We start from the raw sequence: 23766 nt of genomic DNA on the forward strand, positions 1-23766 counted from the left end.
TTTTGTATAATACCCTGCCTCTATGGTGGTCACCTGTGTCAGTTCTGTGTTAGTTCTTAAGGGGTTTTTGACCCAAGAAACCTGTGTCTTGATGAAAAAAACCCCTCTAAGCAAAAAAACCTCAACCCATGAGAAGACTCAGCAATGGCATGTTTGTTCATTTAAAGAAATAACTGGTTGAAACATAAAGGAAATTCAAACATTTCTTTTGGTCTTAGGTTTTATAAAGACTTATTTCTCAAAGCCCTCAGGGCTGTATTCTGTGATCCTCCAAGCAGGCTTTTCCCTGTGTTAGTATGTCAGCCGAGTTCTCCCTCTTGGCACGAGTGAGGACATCAGGAAAAGGATGGCAGCAAGAGGACTCCGGATGCTGAGCAGGCACAAGCTCAGGCAGGGCATGGGGCCTCAAATGCCTCTGACATCCTCTGTGGCTGGACAGCCACACGTCAGGGTGAGGGAGCTGGGGCTTGGCAGCTGCCCTCACCCAGCAGTCCTGAGGTGTTGTGAAGTCAGGGCCCAGTCCTGTCTCTCAGCATATAAAATGTGCCTGGTTAGTCAGAGAAATGCCTTACTCCAAGCTGCTTTTGCTGAAAAGGACGTGTAAATTTGCAGTATTTGCAGTAATTTGCAAAAATTACAGTAACTTCTAAAGACCATGATCTAAACCAGAGAATGTTGATAATGTCTCATAAGATGGGGGAAAAAAGATTTTCTAGCTGACCTTTAACTTCTCTCTTAACGCTAATATTAGCTTTAGTCTCTGTGCTTTAAGACATCCTCAGGTTGTGGCCTTGATATAAGCTATACATCCTGTTTTTCTTCTCTCCTTGAATACCTTTAATCAGCATCTCTGATATTTAAATTGTGGGTGAGGGCGGAGTTGTCCTTTTCTTGGGACCACAGCAGGTGGCTTTTGTCACCAATATTGCTGTGTCACCCAGTGGTGTCAATGAATCTGGTAACACACTCAACATCTTCACAAAACTATTGTTTTTATTTCTACTATTGTTCATTGTATTTAACCTCATTGTGAAGGATCAGAGAGGTGTGTGAGGGTTACACAGAAGCTAGAGAAAGTCTTCTTGCCCCTGAGTGTGTTTACAATCACTGTAGGTATTCAAGTCCCAATATCCAGAAAGTACAGAAAATATAAGTAGTCCTAGGGGGAAAAAAAAATTAGTTTTTACTTATCTTGTCATAGAGCAGCCAGAGGAGATGGGATAAACCACAGTAATGCAAATAGTGAGAAGTGCAGAGTGAGGAGGATAGCTGTATCATATAAGCCATGTAGTACCATTTTGGGAGAGTCATTCATAAAAGCGGGGTTTATTAGACAGAAATTACCTCTACCTTCTCTTTCACTGTAATAAGTAATAGAAAAAAGGAACCATTTGCTCAACACTTCACATTCAGTACTAGACCACAGTGGTGTTTTACCTCTCTGATGCATTATAAAATTTCAAATGACAGAAGGCTGAAAAACTGAATTATTTAATTTCTCTTGCCCACCAACAGCCCAGAATAATTAATTCCTTAACTGTTAAAAGACATATCACTTTTTACTACTTTATAAACCCTAATAGTTAATGGGGATTTTAAGTTATGTAATAACTTTTTTTTTTCATCATTGGGTTTTTATTTTTTTTGTTTTGGGTTAGTTTTTTTGTTTTTTGGGGGTTTTTTCTTTGTTTTTTTGCTTTTTTTTTAAATTTTCAGTATTAATGTAACACAGTATGTACTGGTTCATGCTTCATTCCATCTTACAGAAAGAACAGGGATAAGTGCTATAAAAAAAACTATCTGCATATTTTCTCCAAAGACTAAATCATTATTTTTTTCCAATGTGAGTTTTACATGTCCACCTTTTCAGAGCAGATTTCAGACGCTGAATTGAGAAACACTTGTTCTTCTATTCCATCTATTCCATGTATCTGCTTGCTAAACTTCCCACATTGAAGGGCTCTTAAGCACCTCCAAGGTTATAAAATACACTGAGGATGGGAATCTTCACGTTGAGGTAGTCCAAAATGCCTCCAAAACTATTCTAGAAATATTAGGCAGAGGTCTAGGAGACATGCATTGCTAACCTCCAAATATGATTACCCATACAGGAATTTTCACCAGTTTCAACTGCAGGCATTTGTGTAAATAAATGGCTGTGCAAACCAGGCCCATTCTCTGTGAGTTTGCATGTGTGTGCCACGAAGGCTTAAATCACAGCAGTCTTCCAATGTAAATAGAATGTTTCAAGGGCTGAGCCTGAGATGGATAAACTGCTCAGGTTTTTGATTAATTGGATGCCTGACAGCAAATTATACTGAGGATGCAAGCTGGCTGTAAAGCTGCTGAACAACCACTGCAGGTTGGCAGGTACATTGGAGACAGAGATGAAAAGGTTAAAGATACTTTGCAGACAGTTTATTTTTAATGGCTTTCCTTTTTTTTTTTTTTTTTTTTTGGTAAAATAAGAACCTTAGAACAATGAGAATGTGCTTTCTCTCATGTTTGTTGCTAATATTGTGGGGTAAACTATGATATTGCTCCTCTATCAGTTAGCCACTCCGCTTGGGTAGTATTGCACAGAACCCGGTACAGAGCACAAGTGGCAAAAACTGAGCCCACAGAAACTACCACATCACACACATGTTAAAGCTGCAGTTTCACCTTCTGAATATACGTGTGCTACCTTTCAGTTTTGCAGTTGTGGCATTTCAAACTCCCAGTTCACCAGACCTGCGCGTGTTTTACTCGTGAGCCCAGAAGGGAAGAGGTTTATTACTGATATGAATCACAGCTCATGGCTTTGAGACAGGACCTATGTATTCCTGGCTTGTATGCCTTTATCCAGTATTTGAAAAAATGGTGCAAATGAAGTTAATCATCACACCTTACATGCAATAGTCTGTGAAAATAGTCAGTTGAGGGCTTACTGCCACAACCTGGAATTTCACCCTGTTTTTCAGGTGAATCCCTTTTCAATCAGGAGATAGGATACCATGTAAGCTGGCACAACCCTTTTGCCTAGAGGCCATGACTTGATTTCTTTAAAAAACAGGCAGATTCCGGGTTCCACCTCCCCAGTAACAGCTTTAAAAGGCCTAGTTTTAGTAGCTCTAGATATAGTGTAAATAACCATTTCCTTAAAGGTAAACTGGTTCCTCCTATACTTATTAGGCACTCCTCGGAAGCAGCGTTGGTTTACTTTTCTTTTTTTCCCATCGAGCTTTCAGGATGGAGTATTGCCAGGTATTTTGTTTTTATGTACTGTTATTATTTGCCACACAACTCTAAACCGGTAATGCCTTTACAGTGAAATCCTCACCACTCTGAACACCTCTCCATCACTTGTTAAGTCTCCGACACCTTTGAACTTCCACTGCGGGGAAAGCGAGGGTAAGGATGGTGCGTGCGGTGCCGTGCAGCGTAACTACCTGTACGTGCGAGCGGCCGCATCTTGCCTTTGATTAGGCACAGCATTTGCACCTCCTGTTCCTGTGCTGATGTTCACGGTCCTGTTACATTTAACGTGTCCTTTAGGTCTGGATGGATGATTTACCCCTGCGGGGACCCAAATCGCGCAAGGACGAAAAGTTTCTGAGGAACCAAACACAAGCAGAAGGTGCCTCCTGCCCGCGGAGCAGCGGGCTGTGCAGCCTGCGGCCGCTGTACCTGGTGAGGCACCGGGCTGGGAGGCGGAGGAGGATGCACAGACATTTCCACGGCAGCGGAGAGCCCCGGTGAATTCCTTAAAGCCGGCGGCGCGGCACCGCCACCGGCGGCTCCGGATGCGCTCCAGCCCCGATCCGGGAGAGCGGCCGGCCGCCGGGGGACACGCACGCCGGGCCGGGATCGCGGCCGGCCAGGCCCGCCCGGGAGAGCCCCGCGGGCGCGGCCGCCGGAGCAGCGGGAGGGCGCGGGGCGCCGCGTGGCACCTGGCCGCCCCCCCGCTCCCCCCGCGCCTGCCCCGGGCATCCCGCTGCTGCGCTGCCGGGCGGAGAAGGGAGGGACGGAGGAAGGGTGGGGGGGGAAAGTTGTGCTCACTCCTCTCCTTGGAGGCGCCCCTCCCTCCCCGCGACGAGGGCGAGTTAGAGATGCTATTTGCAACAGGCTGCTGCTGCTGCCGCGGTAGCGCGTCCCCGGGAGAGGAGCCGGAGCGACACGTGATGTGTCTCCTTATCAGGGTGCGCGGGGCAGCGCGGGGGCGGGCAGGGGGCGGGGGCGCCCGCGGAGCGCGGCGCGGCGGGGTCCCTAACCGTGCCCATCTCTCCCCTCCAGGGAGGCGCGGAGGACGGGAAGTTAGCGCGGAGTTGATGAACTTTGCACATCCACAGAAACGCCATTTTGATTCCTTTTTCCGGAACAAGTTTGCGGCTCCCTCCCGTGCGCGCTCCCCCCGGCGCGCCCCCGCGCCCCCCCGGCGGCCCATCCTCCCGGCATGTCGCGGCGCAAGCAGCCCAGCCCCAGCAAAGTCCGGCGTAAGTACCGCGGGGCTGCCCGGCCGCGGAGCTCCCTCACAAAGGGCAGGAGCGTGCCTTAACTCTGGAGTGATCTATTTCTTTTTTTTTTTTTTTTTTTTTCCCTCTTCCTTTCTTTTTCTTAAGGGGGGGGCAGGAAGAAAGATGAGGAAAAATAAACTTCTGGGAGGGGGCAGACGCGGGCGTGAGGACGTTGCAGCGTGTCGGCTGGTCGTGCGACTTATTTAAAAAATTAAATGCTTCTTAGAGGGGGGAAAAAAGTTTCCTTTAAAAAAAAAAAAAGGAGGAAAAAAGTTTGGCTGGCAGCGGTGGAGATGATGATGAGTTCGTGCAACCTCCCTCTTCCCTTCCCCCGCTCCTCCCTCTCCTCTCCTCCCTCCGCGGCTCCTGTTTTTTTTTTTTTTTTTTTTTTCCCTTCCCTGTTGCAGACTTTCTACCAACCAGCGGCACCAGCCGCGGCGTTTTGCCTTCAGGACCTGATGCTCATCCATATTAAACCGTCTGAGCTCAGGAATCCGGCCAGATCATCCCCCCCCTCCTGCTGCAAAGTTTATTTTTAACCAGCCACCGCCACAATTTGGATGGGGCTGCGAGGAAGCAACATCTTCTAGCCCGGCTCGCCCCCGTCTCCCGAGCTTGCCTTTTAACTTTTCCTTCAGGCTTATTTTCCTGCCGGCGGTGGCGGCGGGTCCCGCGGCGGCCCCTGCCCGCTGTTCCCGGCTGGGAGGGCCGCGCCGGAGCTGGGAAGTTGGGATGAAGGCGCCCCTTCTCCACAGGTAGAGCCGGCTTGCGCCGCGCATCTCTCCGCTGACTTTCCGCTCCCCCGGCAGGGCCGGACGGCCGCGCCTGCCTTTCCTCGGCACCCTGGTACCTCTCCCCTCTCTTCTGTACCCCTCTTCCTTACTTTATTTGATTTTTTTCGCCTTTCCTCCACTTTCTCCACCCGCCCCCCCGTCTTCCTCCCCCCCGTCCCGGTAGGGACGTGCGTGTCCTTTCCCCTCCCGGCCTGCGCGGCGGGGGCGCGGGGGAGCCGTGCCCGGGGAGGGCGGGGGGCGCTGCCCCCGTGGGTCCCCCCCGTCCCGCTGCCTTTGTGCGGTGCCAGGAACACATCCCTACGCGGCGGGGCCAGCGGCGGGCAGGGACGCCTGGGCGGCGTCACCACTACAGGAAGGAGTCGGGCAGCATCCGAAGCTGAGGAGGGGTGTCCGGGCCCTCGCCCCCTTCAGCCCCATCTTGGCGGGGGGGAGCAGCGGCGAGGCAGAGGTGACCCCCCTCCCTCAGCTGCGGTGTTTGAGGTGAAAACAAAGTTTGGGGCGGCGCGGCTGCCGCCCCCCCGGCGCGGTGCCCGGTGCGGATGGGAGCCGGCCGAGCCCCGTCTCTGGGCGACTGCGCTCCCTCCCCATCGCCGTTGCTACGGGCCGGACACCCCCGGCGGCGCCGCGGGGGCCGCGCTGAGGATGCGAGGCAGCTCCTCCTGCCCAGTTCGTAAAACACGGGCTCGGCATCCCCCCCGCCCCATCCGCCCGGGGTGAGGGGCCGCGGGGGTCGCGGGCCGGGCCGGGCCGGGCCGGGAGCGGGGCGCGCCGAGATGCTGCAACTTTTTTTTTTTTTCAGCAGAGGAGGGGGGGCGGTGGATTGAACTTTGTCATGTCGCAGATAAGTTTCCTTTGGCTTCTTCTCCCTGCACTTCTCCCCCGCCTCCCTCCGCACGCACGCTTGGGTTTTTTCTTTTTTTTCTTCTTTCGTTTTTTAATAATTTTCCCCGTTTCACTTCTCGGCTGCGATATCTTCGCCTGCTCGGCATCCTCGCGGCGTTGCGCAGAAGGAGGAGAGCGCTTCTCCTGGCTCAGCACATTTCCCTGCCCGGCCGGGCCGCTGTGCTCGGCCGCGCACCCCGCGGAGGCCCGGGCGCCTCCGTGCCCCGCCGCCCTCCCACGGCCGCGCCGCCGTGTCCGGCCCGCAGCTGATGCTCTGGTCCTGCTCCCCGAGGAGCCAGCATCCTGCCCGGGAGCCACTGGGCTGATTGCTGGAGGGAAGGCGGGGGGCATACCAACCATTCAGTTTTAATCCCAACTCCCTCTTTCGCCTGTTTTCTCTTGGAGATAAGATCAAGTGTATTTACTTGTATTTGAGAAAGTAAACATCTAGTTCAGTGTGATTTGGGGGCAGTGGTCTAGGAGAGACAGCCAATGCAGTGGATGTTTCCTACCATTCCAACATCCAGCCCCATGGCTTGGAAAAGAAATTGCTTATTAACAACAGGAGCAGTTGCTAAATAACGCCGTGTTGTCACTCCTGCAGTGCACAGTAGACAGCTGTTATGATGGCTGAAGTTTTTTCGTTGAGGTCGGTCGTTTTGACACAAGCACTGAGTTTTGTTACCGCAGTTCCTGTTTTCCACAGGGTCAGCGTGCGTGAAAGGGATGCAGTGACTCAGGGTCAGGCCAGCCATATTTGTTTTAGGTTTTAATTTTCTCTTTGAAGACTTAAGGGTATACAGTCTTTTCTTGGTGGGCCTGCATAATGCCGATTAGTCTTAACCGGAGTTGGGTACATCCAGGAAAGAATAGGCCCTTTTGTTTGTTAGAATCCCAGAAACAGCATGAATCCATCATCCAATCAATCAGAGTACCAGGGCTCTCCCTCACCTGCCGGCAGGGACGCATCCAGCCTCTCATGCTGCAGGGCAGCTGTTCCCAACCGAGTGTGGCCTCTTTTGCTCCCTCACCTTCCTCCTCCTGGCATCCGTATTTGGAACTGAATTCATATCATGTACTTGGAAAAATATCATCCTTTAAGTGCAGTCAGGTAAACTTTTATTCTGCTTTCATTTCACAGACAGCTTCTAGTTGTCAAATTTTTGTTTGCTCATCAGAAGAGACTATTTATGTAGCCACTCTTACACATTTCTTTTGAGAACTAACAATGCTAAAGAATATATATATATGGCTTATATAGCAGAGTGTTGACTGTTTTTCTAGGGTTTTGGGCTTTTTTGTTGGGGTTTTTTTTCCCATCTGGGTGTTTGAAGCATCTTATTCTGACTTAGCTCACCCAGGTTGTGATCCCATTCTTAACTCTTTACAGTATTCAGTGACACTCTGACAAAATGGCTTTTCGTTTTGATTGAGGATTAGAAAGTAACTTCAAGTTTGAAAACTGGGAAAACTGAATCTCTTCATTACCTGTCAGTAGTATGTGTGATCTCTTTTGGTACTAAAGATAAGTGCAGTGTTTCCCAAAGTGTACAAACACTGACCTATGTAGTGCTTTCCTCACTCCTTAAGGATATTATCACTTTGCCTGTGTTGAAGTAACACTACAGTCATAACAGTAGCTTGACTTTAGTCTGTGAAACTTTCTTCTTAAACAGAAATAGTTTGAATTGCTCTCAGTCGGATTGGATTTCTCATTTAAATAAAAACTGGTGATGCACTTACACTGTATAGATTAAAAACATATAGATAAATCCCTTTGGTTATATTCATTATCCCTTGTAAAAGTAGGTGGTGCTTAGAAGGTCATAGGATAAGTGTTGCTAAGCAGCTAAACAGAAGGATGCTAAAATTAACCTGAGTGTTTTTGAAAAGGATTCACTTTTTAAGTTGCAATAATTTTTTTATTGACTTAAAATACACCTTTTGCTAGTAAGACATTCAAAAAAATATACCTAGATGCATAAGTAAAGCTTTCCAGGGGACTGTGTCAAATGTTCAAATTATCTACATACAGAAGTAATTCTACCCTCCCCCAGTACTCCTAAATTTTACTAACATCGGGCCCTTGATCTGTGCCCTTTGCAAATGTCCCTCCAGAGTTATCTGTTGCTCCAGGAGCATCTGATGTATGTTGGATAGCAGCCTGTAGGGACAGTCTTGGGAAAAAAGAAACTGCAGAAGTCCCCAGGAACAGGCAGAAAACAAGTAAATCCTGTTAGTCTGAAATCTGTGCATGTGTGGAAAAAGCCCCTTTTAACTTTTTGATGAATGATGCCTAAGTTTGGAAATCTCTGTTTTAGGTGTACACTCTTAAAACATGTGAAATCATGTCTTCCTCTTTCAGCACGATAAAGGTTGTTTTGAAAGGAGTGTATTATTGGACTGTGTTACGAGACCAGTTTGCGACTGCTGCCTTGTTGATGTGGTAGCTTCTTTCTTGGGAGATAATTGTCTGTAGACGAGGATGGTAGTGCTGCTTTCTGTTCTCCTGAAGGTAGTGAGAATGCTTCTTGCTCTCTGTCTTCTGCCTCCTTTCTGAATTCAAGCAAGATGGACAGTCATAGGGTTACAGCTTTAAAATATGCCTTTTCAACAGCATTCTACAACTTGGAAAAGGGCCAGGAACTGCTTCGTGTTCTTTTGAGAGCAGCTTTATCATGGATAGAGTGCTCAGGTACCCTGCAGCTTTGCTGGAAAGTCTTTTATGGAGCAGATGTAAACTTTGAGGGTGAGAAGGAATTGCCTTCTGAGACAGTGCAACAGCTTTTTTCTTGTTTTGGGGTAGGAGATTTGAGTAGTTGTTGCTCAGCAGTTAAAGCAGATTTTCTTTGGGAAGGCATATGAGGAATCCTTTCTCGGTGTGCCTTGTTTTATTTTGTTTGCTTGTTTGTTGCTTTCTTTTTAATATCCTACATAAACCAGCACCTGTGGGAGCTGTGGCTTCCCCCTCTCCCCCACGCACATTTAGAAGAATCTTTACAGGCAATGATTTCAAAGGCAGGACTTGGGTGACATTCTGGGAATGCCACTCTCTGGTGATACACTGAAAAGTTAAGGTATTTGTGTGGAGCCAGGATGGGCTTGAAACTTGCAGAGCTTTGCCAGGCCAGGTTTGGTTATCAGCATTTGATTACAAATGAGCATAGGTGAGGTTGGCTGAGGTGGGAAGTGCTGGCTGTGTTCTGGGGTACTTCTGAACAGGAATTTCAGGAGCACTGACTCTTTGTTCTTCTTTGGTGCAAGAAATCTGATGATGGCTTATCTTTGATGTCTGCCAGTGATGTTTTTCCCACCTGAAGGTGTTCCCTCCACCTCACCCTATACCACTCTGTTTTGAATAGCAACATTTGAGGGCCAGTGACTTAAAAGAGTACAAACTTCTGAGACAGCAGTACCTCAGCATCTCACCCTCCTTCCTTCAGCATTTTACTTGGAGCAGGGTGACAGAAGTTATTTAGAGCTTGTGCTCTTACTTTATTATGAAATGTTGAAAGCAGAAATAATTGCCAGCTGGGGCATATGCTCTGGGCTCCTGTTGGGCGGCTCGTTCATGTTGTGGTGGAAAAGGGTCAGAACAAGGAAAAGGGCCTGGACAAAAGGGAGAAGAGTCAGTGGGATACTTGGCTTGTGGCTGCTCTGGTATGAAACCTGTTAGAGCAGCCTCCTGCAGGCAGAGAAGAAACGTCCTGATGTCACTGAGCAACGCCTGGACCTGTGCTTCCTTTAGAAACAGCACAGGCCTTCAAGTGTGTCTTGCTCCTTTTTTTCCCCCCCTAATAATAACATTTCAGCCTTCAGGTTGGCCAGCCTAGCAATCAATAAAGGTGGTTGCCTTTGACTAGGTGCTTTACAAAAATACATAGTTGATGGGTGGTGACTGTTTATTCAGAATGATTCAACTAAGTAAGGCTAAGGGAATCTGAATACCTCTTTAAAGATGCAGAGAGAGGCAGCTGTTTCAACAGCAGGATTCATCTGCAGAGTCCCAGCCATCCACAGAGGTGTTACAGCGAGGGAAAAGAAAAACTGTCAAAATCCCCCAGGGCATTGTTAGGCTTCTGAGCTAAAACAGGTATTCCGAGGACCATTAGAGAGGGAGGCCTTTCAGGCCTTGATGACCTCTCCTGTCTCCTTTGCAGTCTTCCTGCAGAAGCATGTGGAATGCAACTTTCAAATTAGTTTTCCTGCATCTAACCTTCCTGAGTAAAAATGTTTTTTGTTTAATCTTATTTACTTATATACTCTCAGGATTTTGAGAGATCCTTTTCCTTTTGAAGAAGACACCCCTACATCCTGCTGTCTGAAATTTCTTTGAAGATCCATTTGCACAAGGGATGTTATTTTTGTAAGGCTCTGAAAAAGTGTGGGAAAGGTGCTTGCACGCAATGGCCAAGTGACTTCCCAGTGTCAGCTTTGAAAAATGAAATTTAGACTTTCAATAAGTCTGGATAAAAAATTGTGTTAAGCTTCTTGGAAATTTTCTGTGCTGATGTGCCTAAGTTACTTGTTAATTTGGTTCCAAAAGAGAAAGATATTTTGTGATTAGTAGAGGAAATTCCAGCCTCTCATACATGTAGTACTTCTCCACTTGGCACCTCCTGGTAGATACTTTAACAGGTGTCAGCATGTGCTTTCTTGAAACAGCACAAATGTACCCGTAGGTGTTTTAGGAATGGGGGCTTGCATTATCTGTCCTTTGAAAATGGAGGATGGTCAGCCGATGACAAACTTTTTTTAGTTAATTTAGGTATGTGTTTCCTGTATGAGGATGAGAGAAACAAAATGTTCACATTGAAGTGTGGCTGGCTTTTGCTTTTATTGTGTGTGATTAGCTGGCTTTAACTGGAGCCCTTGTTAGTCCTGTTTCATACAGCAGGTGATGTCAGTGTTCAGGTGTATCGGTACCTGGGAGTGCTTTGTTCAGAGCTCTTGCATCACAGCAATAAATTCCACTGCTGTGTTCAGGCTGGACTCCTTCACGCTGGTAACATTAGGGCTTGGACAAGAGAGAGCTGCTTTGGATTTTGCACCAATATGCAGCACTACTTCCTTGTTAATTTGGACCACTCACAGTTTTGGGTAGGGGAAAGACCCTCGTTTAAGTTCCTCTTTTTGTTACACAAACTGTATTTTCTTCATTAAATTAAGTTCATCACATCTCATTGCTCTTCATGTTTTGAGAACATGAGAAGCAGTCAGGTCATGAATACCTGTGTGCTGCTCCTCACCCAAGTGTGCATTTTTTTTCTGACGTTGATGCAGTTGCCAGTGTATTGCGGAAACACACAAGGTGTCTGTGGCATCTTTTGCATGTGCTTAGCTGCTTCATCCCCTCCTTCTCCCCAAATGCATTAAGGTATCCTGAAATGGTCTTCAGCTGGATAACTTGCAGCACAACTCACATACTTAGCTGTGTGTGCATCCATATGCTTTTGGGGGTGCGGGAGGAGAGCTGCAGGAGGAGGCTTGCTTTCTAAGCAGGGCACTGAAGGTTCAGGAAGTGGAAGCATGCGCCACAGAAGGCAGCTGTAGAAGAGCTGTAGCTGGATTACTAAGGGATTCCAGTCGTGAGGTTTGACTGTATTTTCCAGGGGAAGAACTGTGAGTGCAGTGACAAGTGGTTCTCTACAGAGATGTAACTTATGTCTTGTATTTAGTTGTTGAATATATTTCTTTTGGTCTGTTCTTCCAACCACTGCATGATTTGTTTTTCTACCTTATCAGATGGCCCAGCCAGGTGTTGCTAAGTACATCCTACTATATTTCCAAGTAAGGGTCAAGACTGTAGGCATTGGCAACTTCTGGAAGAAGTCTTGGACCAACTTCCCAGCCTTTCCAGCAGATAATACAGCAGACATGCATTACCAAGAATGTCTTTTCTGCTTGGTAAGATCTCCTGTCACTCTCTGGACTGTCAGGAACCTGACTGTCCATGTTGTAAAAGGGTAAAGAGAGCTGTATCACAGTGCCCCGTTTCCCTGCTGTAAACTTGCTTTATTGTTGGAAACTGGTTTTGTTCAAAAAGTGAAGATTTCATATCAGTGTTGCCTACACTTTGTGGGAGAAGTATTCTCCATCCTCTGTCTCCATTCCTCCTTTTTGCAAAATTGCAGTGTCTTTTTTGCTGAGTGTGCAGTGAGTACTGTGTTTAGCCAAAGCAGGGGGTGAATTTCTAGGGGTGAGGGAAATGATCCATACCTCAGAGTGGATGCCGGTTACCTTGGGAGGAAGCCATGCAGGTTATAAACTCTGCAGGAAGGATCTGGTGGATTCTGTAAACTCTGTGGCCTCAGTAACTGCAGTTTCAAACAGTTCCCAATCTCTGCTTGCAAAGCTTTTGGAACTTGTAAGCGCTTTAAATCTAGTGACTGAGGATTTTCCATGCTTCCCTTTTCCCCTGAGGGAAAAAAAAAAAAGTTAGAAATAAATAGTAAGGTTACTCATTTTAAATGCTCAAAAACCAACAAACAAAAGTTGAGGTGTTCACAGAACAAGTAAGTAGATAAGGTGAACAAGGATCATGCCCCATTACAGTTGCTGTTCCATGTTTAAAAAATCAATAGATATGTAAATAGCAGGTAGAAGTGGAAAACGTGTCTTCATTTGAATCAACAGCAAAATTCTTTCAGGCTTCTCTGGACTAAGATTTTATGTGGGGTATATACAGCTGAAAGCTCTTGAGAATTTATAGCATGAAAGATGCCAGGAAACTTTAAAAAACTGAAATACTAATAGTGTCTTTGTATTTTTTTTGGTGTTTGAAATTCCTACAGGTGTAGTTACAAAGTCAGTGCATCTGTTTTAGGAGCTTGTTTGATAAACAGCAAATGGAATTTGCAGTATCATAGTCTATTTTGACTAAATTCTTCCGTCCAGGTTTTGGGCATCGTTGCAAGTCTGGCCACTGATGTGTCTTTTTTTCTAAATCCTAGAGGCTGTGCTTTTTTCTTGAGTGTATTCTGTCTGGTGAGTAGGAGTAGGACTTGTCCTTCCCAGGCCTGTGCTTCCCTGCAGGAAAAGGGGAATGTAGAGAATTCTCCCTGAGGATGGATTTGGGACAGAGATGGCCCCTGTGTGTTTGGGGCCAGAGTTTTTATTTGCACCATTGCATAACTCAATCTCCATAGAAAGAGATGTGGGTTAGTGGCTTTGCAAGGCCACATAGGCCACAGGCTTGCACGTGGCCATGGTCTGCCCCGAGCCGACGTGTGCTAACACATCTCATTGTAGATGTACTGATGCCTCCCTGGGGTTGTCCCGGAGATTCAGGACAGAAGGATCTGCTGTTGCCTGACTTTGGACCTCGTGCACTGGCAGCCTTGCTGTGCTTGCGCGGCCTGAATCGACTGACTTGCAGTAAATGTTTCCGTTTGTGTGCTCGCTGTCTTTTCAAAATGATTGCTAAAAAGTATTTGGGCCAAAAATAATCTACACTGGACAAGAAGATGCCAGCAGCATGTGCAAATTGCATGCTGTAGTCACTGTCCCAGCTACTAATTCAAACAGAGTTGCACAGATGTGGATTAGGAAAGTCCAGACTGCTGATTTTAAAATTTCCAGTATTTCTGGTAATGGATGTTTATGTGAGCTGCCTAGTCCAAAGACCTAGGAAATGATCTGGTGGTGGTCTTTGTTTAATTCCTGGTATACAGATGCCAAGTGTTATGCTTTGATTTCCTACGCTGTAAACTCTTCGGGGCAGGGATCAGCATTCAATTACTGAGTTTTGAAAAGCCACCTAACACACTGTGGAACCGACCTGCACAGCACTACCTCAGTATAAATGTTTAATTATAACTATCTTCTTACCCCATAGTGGAGCCTTTCCAGATACCAAGGTAGAGGCATGCTGGGAACCTGCACTGCTCCTGCTGAGGTGTCTCCTCATAAATAGACAGCTTTGGTTGCAAAGCAGCGTTTGGGCAGCTCTCATAAACGCCTGCTTTGCACGTGAGGGACAAATTATTTATTGATTTCTTTTCTAGGCGGTATAGGTGCAAGTATATATACCTGTTCAGGAGTCTGCCTCTGGTTCTCTGGTTGTTTGGTTTAGATGAGCAGACGTTCCTAGCTTTAATATGTGTTCTAAATCACATCCTTTTATCTCCTTTTTGCTTTAGGTCTGTACGTAAAAGGGACAAATATCAGGGTTCTGAAATTAGGAAATTAGAAGGAGAAACTGGGAATAGAAAGATGTCACCCCCTCAGTATGTCACCTTCCCAAGACTGAAATGAGGAGCAGTTGCTGGCTCTTACCATTCACAAAGTAATTTCATTCTGTTGCCTTGAATGACTTCTGTTGTAGTTTTAAACTGCATTCTTAAATCATCCCAAAAGTGATGTATGTATCATTCGTTATGTTTATACAGCATAAAAGCATATGGAGTAATGGAAACATCTATGAATTAGACCTCCAGAGAAGACTCCCATTTTAATCAGGTTACTTACTTGGATTAATCCAACCCAAATTTAAAACACATGGGCTCATGTACTAAACTAGTTGCACTTTCAGCACTCCAGGGGTCTGTCTGGGAGTTTATCGGTGCACTGCTGTAGTCTGTTCCAGCCAGCTTTGCAGAAGCAGTTTGGTGTTACTAAGGTTGGAATAAGCTGATGTCAGATTTTTGTCCACAGTGCATAGCAAGTAGAGGTCAAACACTTGTACAGCCGGTGATACTATGACTTGTTAAGAATGTACGCAGCAGGTCGCTTTTCAAAACATCTTTTGAAAAGCAGCCTGTGAGAGCAGTGCCATGTAGAAGAGACACGCATCTTCCTCTGGCATCAGCAAATGGATGCATCCTATCACATTGGACTGCTGAGCATGTTTAGTCATGTTACTGTAATAAGCTCTGGGAACAGGAATGGGTTCTGCCCTGTTGTGCTTCGGGAAGATTTGAATGAATTTGACTGGTTTGTTCCAGAGAAACTTGTGTTTCTATGTGCTGCTTTTGTGCTCAGTACAGAGAAGTAAAGAATTGCGTTTGTTTCCGTAGCTGAAGGAGTGTTTCTTTGCAGTATAGAATTGCTAACATTACAGTACCTAAATTCTTATTCTTTAGAAGAGATAAAACTAAAAGCATGACTCCCAGAATTATCAGTGTTTCTGGTGCTGGTAGTGTACAAACCTGTTTGGTTTTGGGACTCCCCTTTGCCCAGATAAACTTGAGCATTAGGGACCTTTCTTGTGCTTCCAGCCATAGCCCTCAGGCATCTCTGTTTTTCCTGCCCTGGTGAATCATCCTCCAACATACACATATGTAAGTTTTAAACTGTGCCTTGGTGGGGCACAGTTTACCATCTTCCTCCTTATTTTTTTTGTCTTATCCTGATAGCACTCAAGGTATTTTCTGAATTTGCTGGGGGGGTTGTGTGTGTGTGCATATGTCAGCAGCAAATCTAGCTCGAGCCAAGCACTGATCCTGCAGACACTTTAAACACAGATACAATTCTACTTAAGCAGGTTGTTCCTTTAAAGTCAAAATACTGGCATGGGCAAAAGTTAGGGATTGGGGCCTGCCTTAAACTTTAAGAAAAAGTACTGGTGACACAAGCCAGAGTCTTTAACCCATGTGAGCCACATCTCCAAACTCACCTCACCAACTTCGGAACTTCTTCGGAAGGCACTGCTCAGCCCAAGGAATTGCCACAGCTCTTGCAGCCTGAGAAGAGTTGGTTTTGAAGAGAAGTGGCCAGAAACGTGGCTGTGAACCCAAACTTCTTCAATACACGGTGTGTGCAAGAGTTAAATGAAAGTACTCCAGCAGCTCATGTGCTCTCTGTGTGCGCATACTTTCCTAATCTTGACATGGGGTCTGAGCTGCAGGCTCTGAGGGTGTACGTGAAGCTGGCTTGGCTGTCACCTTTTCACTCCCCGGATCTGGCTGTGGCTCAGCACAGGGACGCACCCCGCCGCTGGGATTACTGGCTGCAGAGAGCCAGCTGCCTAAAACCTGCCTGCCTGGGACAGGCTGGGCCCAGAGGTGCCCTGGCACACCTCCTGCCCTCACACTGCTTCCTGCCCTCACGGGGAGCAGCAGAGGGAAGAAAAAGTGTTCCACTGGCCTCCCTTTTCTGCGCCTGGAAGATCTCTTGCGCCTATTTTGTGCACTTGGGTCGATCTGGACGAGCTTTCTGCTCCTCTGCTATCATCATTTGGCTGGAGAATAGCTGCCTCCATGGATGGGTCTGCTTTAAAACAGGAACAGCTGTATGGAGTGGTCTCCATGCTGGTGCGCTGTCCCTGCACATAGGGAGAGGAAAAGCAGAGCATGTGTTTTTCTCCTCTAGGTGACAAAGTCCTAAGGGCAGCTTGGTCTTTGGCTCTCCTGGAGGAGAAGCTGCAGTTCTTTCAATCCACAGCACGCTGTCAAAAATCACTGAGCATTTCTGACCATAGGTTGGAAATGAAAGCTGCCAGTCTTTTTTTCCACTTACGTTTTTTCAGAGAGGCTGCCAGTGGCCACCTTGCCCCACCCTGCAGACGTGTGGGCGGGAGTGGGGGTAGCCGGCAGGAGGGAACATCACCAAAAAGGCAGAGTGATTTGGCTCGTGGCCGCACACAGGAGCAGGAACAGCTGCCTAGATGGCCCCCGGAGCCTCACTGATGTCAGCATAACCAGCACTCCTTAAAACGCAGCACCGTGTGGCGGGGGGGACGGGGAGCAAGGCTGGGAGCAGCTTGAGGGGGTTAAGCGGAACATAAAACCACTTCCACAGTTCTTTTTTTTGCTCCCCTCTTCTAAACAGACCTCTACTTTCTATAGGAATGGGAAGGGTTTGGGTGAGTGAGAGTTAGGAGAAATTCATAAAACTAAAGCAAGTTACCAAAAGCAAAGAGCAGAAGGAATATGCACTGTAAAATTTGCATGTGGCTGCAGTGTGTCTGTTTGCTTGGGTTTTTTCCTTCTAAGAGAAGTGTGGCTAGGAACAGTTCGGCACTGTTGGATAAATCTGTCAGTGCTGTTCCCTCCTTTGTCCCCTATGTTGTCTCTGAGAACCTCTCACACTGTGACAGATCATACTGTCAAAGATCATACTGTGTTTGAAAAGTATCTGGCTTGCCTTGGGATGCTGTATGAAGTACGGCAGGATGTGGCATCCTGCAGGGAGCATGTCATGTGCGCTTACTTGGCCTCCTGCATGTGCTTGAGCAGAGGAAGGGAATGCACATCAGAAGAGCACAGTTGTTCGCAGCTTCCTTCCACTCCCCTTGCTTGTTCCAGAGAGGTGGCACTCCGTGTCACCCATGAGGTTTACCAAAGCTGCCTTTCCTGGTGTGCTGATAACCAGGTTCCCTGATGGAGATGCCTCTGCATTGTTAAGGGTGGGGGGGAGGCACTCTCTCATGACTTCCATGATGTGGGATGCAAAATTACCCCTGTCGTAGGTACTGGACTGGATGAATGTGGGTTCCTCTCAGGCCAAAGATGGCTTTTTCCAGTTTAGTAGCTAACATAGCAGTTTCCAGAAGTCACAAGAGAATCTGACATGTAGCTAGAAGTGCTGAGGGAAGAGGATACCAGCTTTTCCGGAACTGTGCAGCTCAATCACAGAACGAGGTTGGACTGGACATGAAACTGGATTCCAGGGTGACGTGGTGATTGCAGCCTGTGCCGGCTTTGCTTCTTCCCACAGCTGGGGAGTTGATTCTCCCAGTAGGCCCGTGCCAGCATAGTGCTGCTGCTAGTCTTGTGGTGTTATCCCAACACAGAAGTCGTGCTTTGAATGGCTTGCAAAGTGGTAAGCAGCAGGCAAATCTAGGCGACAGGGGTGAGCCAGCCTACCCGGGTTTCTTGCAAAGCTGAATTTGCAAAATGCTCTCTCCATCAAGGGCGATGTAATAATAAGTTGCAGAGATTCTGTCTTGAAAAACAAACAGTGAAACACAGGCATTGGGGGAGGAGGGTGTTGTGCTTTTTTATAAAGGCTCTTGCTTTTTGTTAACTCAGGTTAGCTTTATCAGCTGGATTAATTTTTCCCATATCATTCCAGAATTATTGTAGTAATTAGGAAAGATGACATAGGGAATGACATAGGGTCATGGCCAAGTAAGCATCTAGTCACATTCTTTTCAACTGGGACAGTGGCATGAAGAATTTCTTTACTGAAGGTCACAGAGGGAGACAGTAAGGCAGAAAAAGAGCCCAAATGGTGTGAATCCAGTCCTGTGTCTCCACCATTAGATCATGCTTCCTGTCTAGGCAGATGAACCCACATAAAAACCTTGGTTCACAAACAGATGACATTCAAGTACTACCAGCATTCTAAAATATGGCTAGGACTAATATATTTGCTCTGACTTTCATCTTGAGTGCCTAGTGGAACACCTGTAAGTATTTACATTTTAACACGAGCTTTTGTGCTTGTGAAAGCAGACAGTTTGACAGCAATGACCTCTCACACAAAAGCCTGAATAAGTGATGAACTTCCAACAAATCCATGACCTGAACTCTGCTGGATGCATATTGAAGGTGACAAGTTAATATGGCCTGTGGCAGTACCAACAAGAGGCCTGGCTCTGTGCTGGGCTCTTCTGGTGGAGGTGGTCCACAAATGAGCCTCTAACGACTGTCCCTATCCAAAGGCCTGGAACTAAGCAGGCCTGTATTCATTGCCTGGGTGAGAACCTCAGGCAGATGTGCAGAAAAAATTTATTTTTTTTCTGAAGGTTTCTTGTTCTGGTGATCTGCTCTGACCCTGGATGAAGGGCTTGGTTTATATTGCAGAGGAGGCAGAAGGGTGGATGTGTCTCCTCCCAAGCGGAGCCCTTCAGAGTTTGCTGTGTTTGAATTGAATTTAGTGGTAGTCAAAACTTCAATTATGGGCATCTCCGGAGTTGTACGTGTCTCTGCTGCAAGCACAGTAACCACTGGCCGTCAGACAGGGATGACAGCCCTGGTACAGTAACCTCTGAAATCACCCTGACCTCAATCACGTTGAAGCTGTGGCTCTGGTGACATTTCCTCAGGACTGCCCTGTCCTGGAATGAGCAGTTCCTGGTACCTGCTTCTCCAGTGAAGCTTGGATTCAGAGCAGAGAATGCTTCCTCAAGCTGGCAGAAATGCCTCTGGATCTGTTGCAGGAGGTACTTCAGTTCTGTACTAAATTCTGTAGAGTAGGTTATGCTGTGTTTTTTGCCTGCAAAACTGAAAACCAGTGGGAATCCTGATTGTGTCTTAATACCAAGTCAGACCTAAAGCTTGTCATGCCCAAGATGCTGGTCAATGTGGATTTATCAAAGAGAGTGTGGCAAGAGGGCATCTATTAGTGATGCTTTCGTAATGTAGTCTACCAGCAACATGCTTCTGGAATCTCTCGAGCCAGGGGGGTATCTATGTAGTTAAAGTAGGTTCAAGAATCTTTTTTTTTTTGTGAGCTTGTCCAGTGGCTTTTTGACCCTGTACTGGCTCTTGGTATGTTGTGATGGTGAGTTTTGCAGTTTAACTGCATGCTCTGTTGGAGAGGAGCTGAAAAATTGATTTTCTGAATCTCTCATTTTATGCTTTCATTTAATACCATTTAGAACTTGTACTAAGGGAAATATCAGGTATTCATTCGCTACCAACTTTCTCCACACCTTTCAGGATTTTCTGGACCTCTGCTGTATCACCTCTGTGGCTTTCCTCCCAGGTTGGAGTCCTAATCTGAGTATCCATTATTGTGCAGAAATTGTTCCATACTTTTGATTACAACATTCATCAATGCTTTTAAAAGCTTTGGTTTGCCTTGTTAACATCTATCACAGGAACATGCCAAAAATACTTTATTTACCTAGATATTTATTGCTGTAAGACATATACTTGGACAGGCTTTAAAGATTTCCAGGTGCTGCCATGATTCTGCAGCAGCTTTTTTGTGAAACTTTCTCCATGTTGGCAAGTCACAGTCAGAAGATGATGATTGGTGAGGCTGTTTGTAGGTCTGGCTCACTTACTTCCATCCTGATTGCTTGAAAACTCCCTGTTTAAATCGTGCTTTTCTTTCTGTTTTCCTTCCCAGATATACTGCTGGTTTCCATGAGCAATGTCCCTGTATACTCCCACTTAATATGCCCCCCTGCTTCCTCCCTACAAATGGCAGCCTGAAGCATGCCCTGTGTATCTAAAACCTTGGTGAATACAGCTTACCAGAGACAAGGGACATTTGTCCTTGCTCGCTCTGGGTGTTTTTTTAGGTTCCACTTAAATGGAGAGATATTACCCACATTAAAGTTTGCCCACTTCCTGTGCTTGCCTGCTGGTTTGGGATGATGACTAGGACTCATCCATCAGTTTATTCTTGGCTGGTATCAGAGGAATTGTTTGGAGCTCACTGAAGTAAAATTAACATATTCTGCAATTCTACTTTTCTCCATCCCCTTTTTTATATTTGCTAGTTGTGACCCCACTTGTCCACCTGTAGGACTGGTCCATGTTGGTGGACTTTGAGATTTAACTTTTTACAAAGGAAACAATTTTGCTTCAGTGCTAGGCATAGTGCTAGTATTTACTTAGTGAGAGTGCTTTACAAATCAGTGCTTACAAGGCTGCCGAAATGCAGCCGCTTGTGGAGAGTGAGGAAGGAGAGGTTTGGATCAGGTCATGCTAACCCCTGTCTTCCTCTGTGTGCTGCACATTCTTCACTGCTGACATGGCCTAAAAAGGAGTCTTGCCTTTTAAAACTCTACCTTAACCTGCCCACCAAATGATGTATACTACTTGATTTGTGTTTAGCTGTTGAAAACTTTATTCCAAGGTGCCTGAACTGGGAACTTACTTGCAAGGGTGACACTAGTGATTTGAAACCTCCTGGCAGGGAAAGCCTTCCACAGTGGGAACTCAATTTTGTTTGGGTTACTTACTCCATGTACTAAGCCTCTCAGGATTGATGAAACATAGTGGTCTTAGGAGAAACAAGCCCTGTTCATCAGGTAGTTCTGATTTATGATGATAATCTTTGAAGGTTGCTGTGTGTAAAGCCATTGTAAATAAGCTGTTCAGCGCTTAATACTGAGCTCTGCAGGCTTTGTAAATTATATAGTATTTGAAAGTAGCAAGCACATGTGTTTGGAGAAAGGGGGCAGGGACTGTTCTTTTAAACTATCAAGTTGTGGTTGTAGGTCTGATTGTTGAATTCAGAGCTCCTCTTGTATTGTTCTGCTGCTGCTGTATGCATTTAGTGGCTTAAATATTTAAATTTAATATCATAAAGGTCATGTGAGGAGCAAGGAATGAAGGCCTAGCATGGTATATGCTTTGCAGGTGTCTCTCTGCTCTTGGGTGTTAGATCAGGAAAACCTAAAAATAAACATAAAATAAAGTCATAGTGTATGTGTAAGCAGGAGGGCATATTTATGTTGCTTTAATTAGAAGTGTTTTCTTGACTGCTTGTTTTCTTGGGGTATGTATTCAAAATAATAAATATTTTAAATACCTTAAAGGTATTCCCTGAAGTGCTAGGCCAGAAAGCTGATAAGGACTTTTTGTATTTGTCTCTGTGTCTTTTCAAAGTTCAGTTTTGGCTCAGTGAGTTCTCTTAGCAGATTTACTGTGCAGCTGATAGTTTAGTAGTTGTGCTGGAAGAAGGAGGTGAGAGAAGAATAGAGGATGAGAGGACTTCTGATTGCAATGCAGGTAGAAGAGATTTTAAAAGCCCAGGCAACCATTATTAAAAAGACCATTGCTCAAACCATCAGAACCATCATGTCTGCCTAGTGAAGCAAGGGCCAGGATGAAAAGTGGAAGAATCAAGTGGAATGCCTTTTTGCCAGTTTATCTTTGGATGGTCGTTGAATCAAACATGGATGCAACAAGATGCATTGCCTGCTGGGATGGATCCTTGATCCTGGAATCAGTGCTGCTAGGTTAATGGATTCCTGTAGACAGAGCCTAATTCAAGTTTGCTGTGTGGGTGGGGGGTGATTAGCAGTGTCTGTTGTGTCTGCCCTTGTCTATAGGAGCTGCATCTGCTGTGTATGTTGGGCTTAGTGTCTTTGCTGTCTTGGAGTTGTGATGGTGAAAAACCAGAACAACCATTTTGCATTTTTAAAAAAATGCTTCATTTGTAACTTGTAGGTTCTTAGCTGCCCTCAGCCTACTTGAAGGTGAGAATGAGCATCCTGTCCATGGCTACTGTCAGTTCATGGGTACCTCTGCTGTGATTCCATTAACTGTAAGAGTGGCAGGCTTATGTTAAAAGTGCTACTTTCCCCTCCCCTTTTCCCACTTGCCTCTGTCTTTCAGGTACCTTGTGGTGTTTGCCTTTAAAGGTTGTGTTTAACACTACTTGTATTCAGGCATCTTCCCTCCACCACTTCAAGGCAAGTATTCTTCCAGGTATGTGACTGCAAACAATGCAGAGGGAAACATCTCAATGGAGATCTGTTCTTGATGTTTTTTATCTCTTTGAAGATGCTTTTTTTAAAAGTCTTTTGATATTTAGGTATTTTCTCCCAGCTTTCCCTTTTCTGGTGTGTCTTTGCCTTGGTAACTAAAAAAAATCATAATGACACTGAATTAGTGACTTCAGAATGGATTCCTTGGCAACCTAAATGGGCATTTGACATCATAGGATGAAGAAGTGGTAAAACCAGCTTGAAGAGGTTTGGTTGTTTGGGTTTTGGGTTTTTTTGTAATTTGTTTACCCCCTCACCTCTAGCAGTTCACTCCTGCTGTTGTAATCTTCTGAGATGCTGATACAAGTGTTTGTGGGGTTTCACTGTAAGCCTTATCTCTAAAACGTTCTGAGTAGCCAGACCTCTTTAATTTTTTGTGTCTTTGAACAGTCATACCTCACCAACTTTTATTTTGATCAATAAAGGGGAGGCAATCATAGCTTTCCCTGGCATGGAAATGAGCAGCTGAAGGAAGGGAAGAGCTTCTGCAGAGATGCTGACCCTCAGTGCAAGCAGCACAAAACTATGTGCTGTTTTTATCAAGAGGCTTGAGAGTTTTGGCTGCAGAGATAGCCTCATCTTCCCACCTTATCACACATTCTTTGTTGTTTTCTCTTGATGCAAATCTTTTTACTGCATTAGCTGTGTAAAAATTCTGGAAATCAGGTCTCTTTTAGCTGTTCTTTCTGTTTCCAAATTAATTTCCATCTTGAGAGAGTATCTTTCTTAATCATGCTTGATATTGTGTAAGGAAATCATGTTTCATCATGTAAGATTGTGGTCCAGGTTTTGTTCTGACTGGACTGGTACAAATCTGGTGCATCTTTGCCAGTGTTGGTGTGTCTTTTGTGAAAGAAGTCGGTTTGAGTAGCCGGGGGCAGAGTATCAATCACATCCCAGAAATACCAGCTTAAGGAAAATAAGAGTGAAGACTGATGTAGATTTTGTTGGAATGCCCAGGCTTCTATTATAAGATATGAAACTAAACATATGCTAAAAGCCAAGTAAGTACAAAGACTGCAACACCACATTTCCAAGAAAATTGTCTTGTTGCAGAGGAACATGGACTGTGAAAGGACCTTATGGTATCTGCACATTTAATACAGGCTCTATTAGTAGCTATCTTCAGTTACAATAGTCTCACTTGTTTTTAGATTTCTGCAGGGGTTTTTCTGTAACTGTTTGGGGGAGTATTATA

At 45.7% G+C, this 23766-nt stretch overlaps 1 protein-coding gene across 6 annotated transcripts in view; it reads left to right on the forward strand.

Moving 5' to 3' along the window:
- Window positions 1-4025: 4025 nt before the first annotated feature.
- Window positions 4026-23766, forward strand: part of RREB1 (ras responsive element binding protein 1) — a 122443-nt gene continuing 102702 nt past the window's right edge. For 3 of the 6 annotated variants that reach the window (XM_041475388.1, XM_041475386.1, XM_041475395.1), the window contains exon 1: window positions 4205-4475. Coding sequence is in view for 3 of the 6 variants with exons in the window: in XM_041475386.1 (XP_041331320.1) it covers window positions 4436-4475 (40 nt within the window). In the remaining 3 variants the exon portion in view is untranslated. Of the gene's footprint in view, window positions 4182-4204; window positions 4476-4904; window positions 5252-23766 lie in introns of those variants that run through there. The other 3 variants (XM_041475389.1, XM_041475392.1, XM_041475387.1) reach the window with 2 other exon arrangements.

This window comes from Pyrgilauda ruficollis, unplaced genomic scaffold, assembly GCF_017590135.1.
Source record: "Pyrgilauda ruficollis isolate IOZ18807 unplaced genomic scaffold, ASM1759013v1 scaffold35, whole genome shotgun sequence".
NCBI lineage: Eukaryota > Metazoa > Chordata > Aves > Passeriformes > Passeridae > Pyrgilauda > Pyrgilauda ruficollis.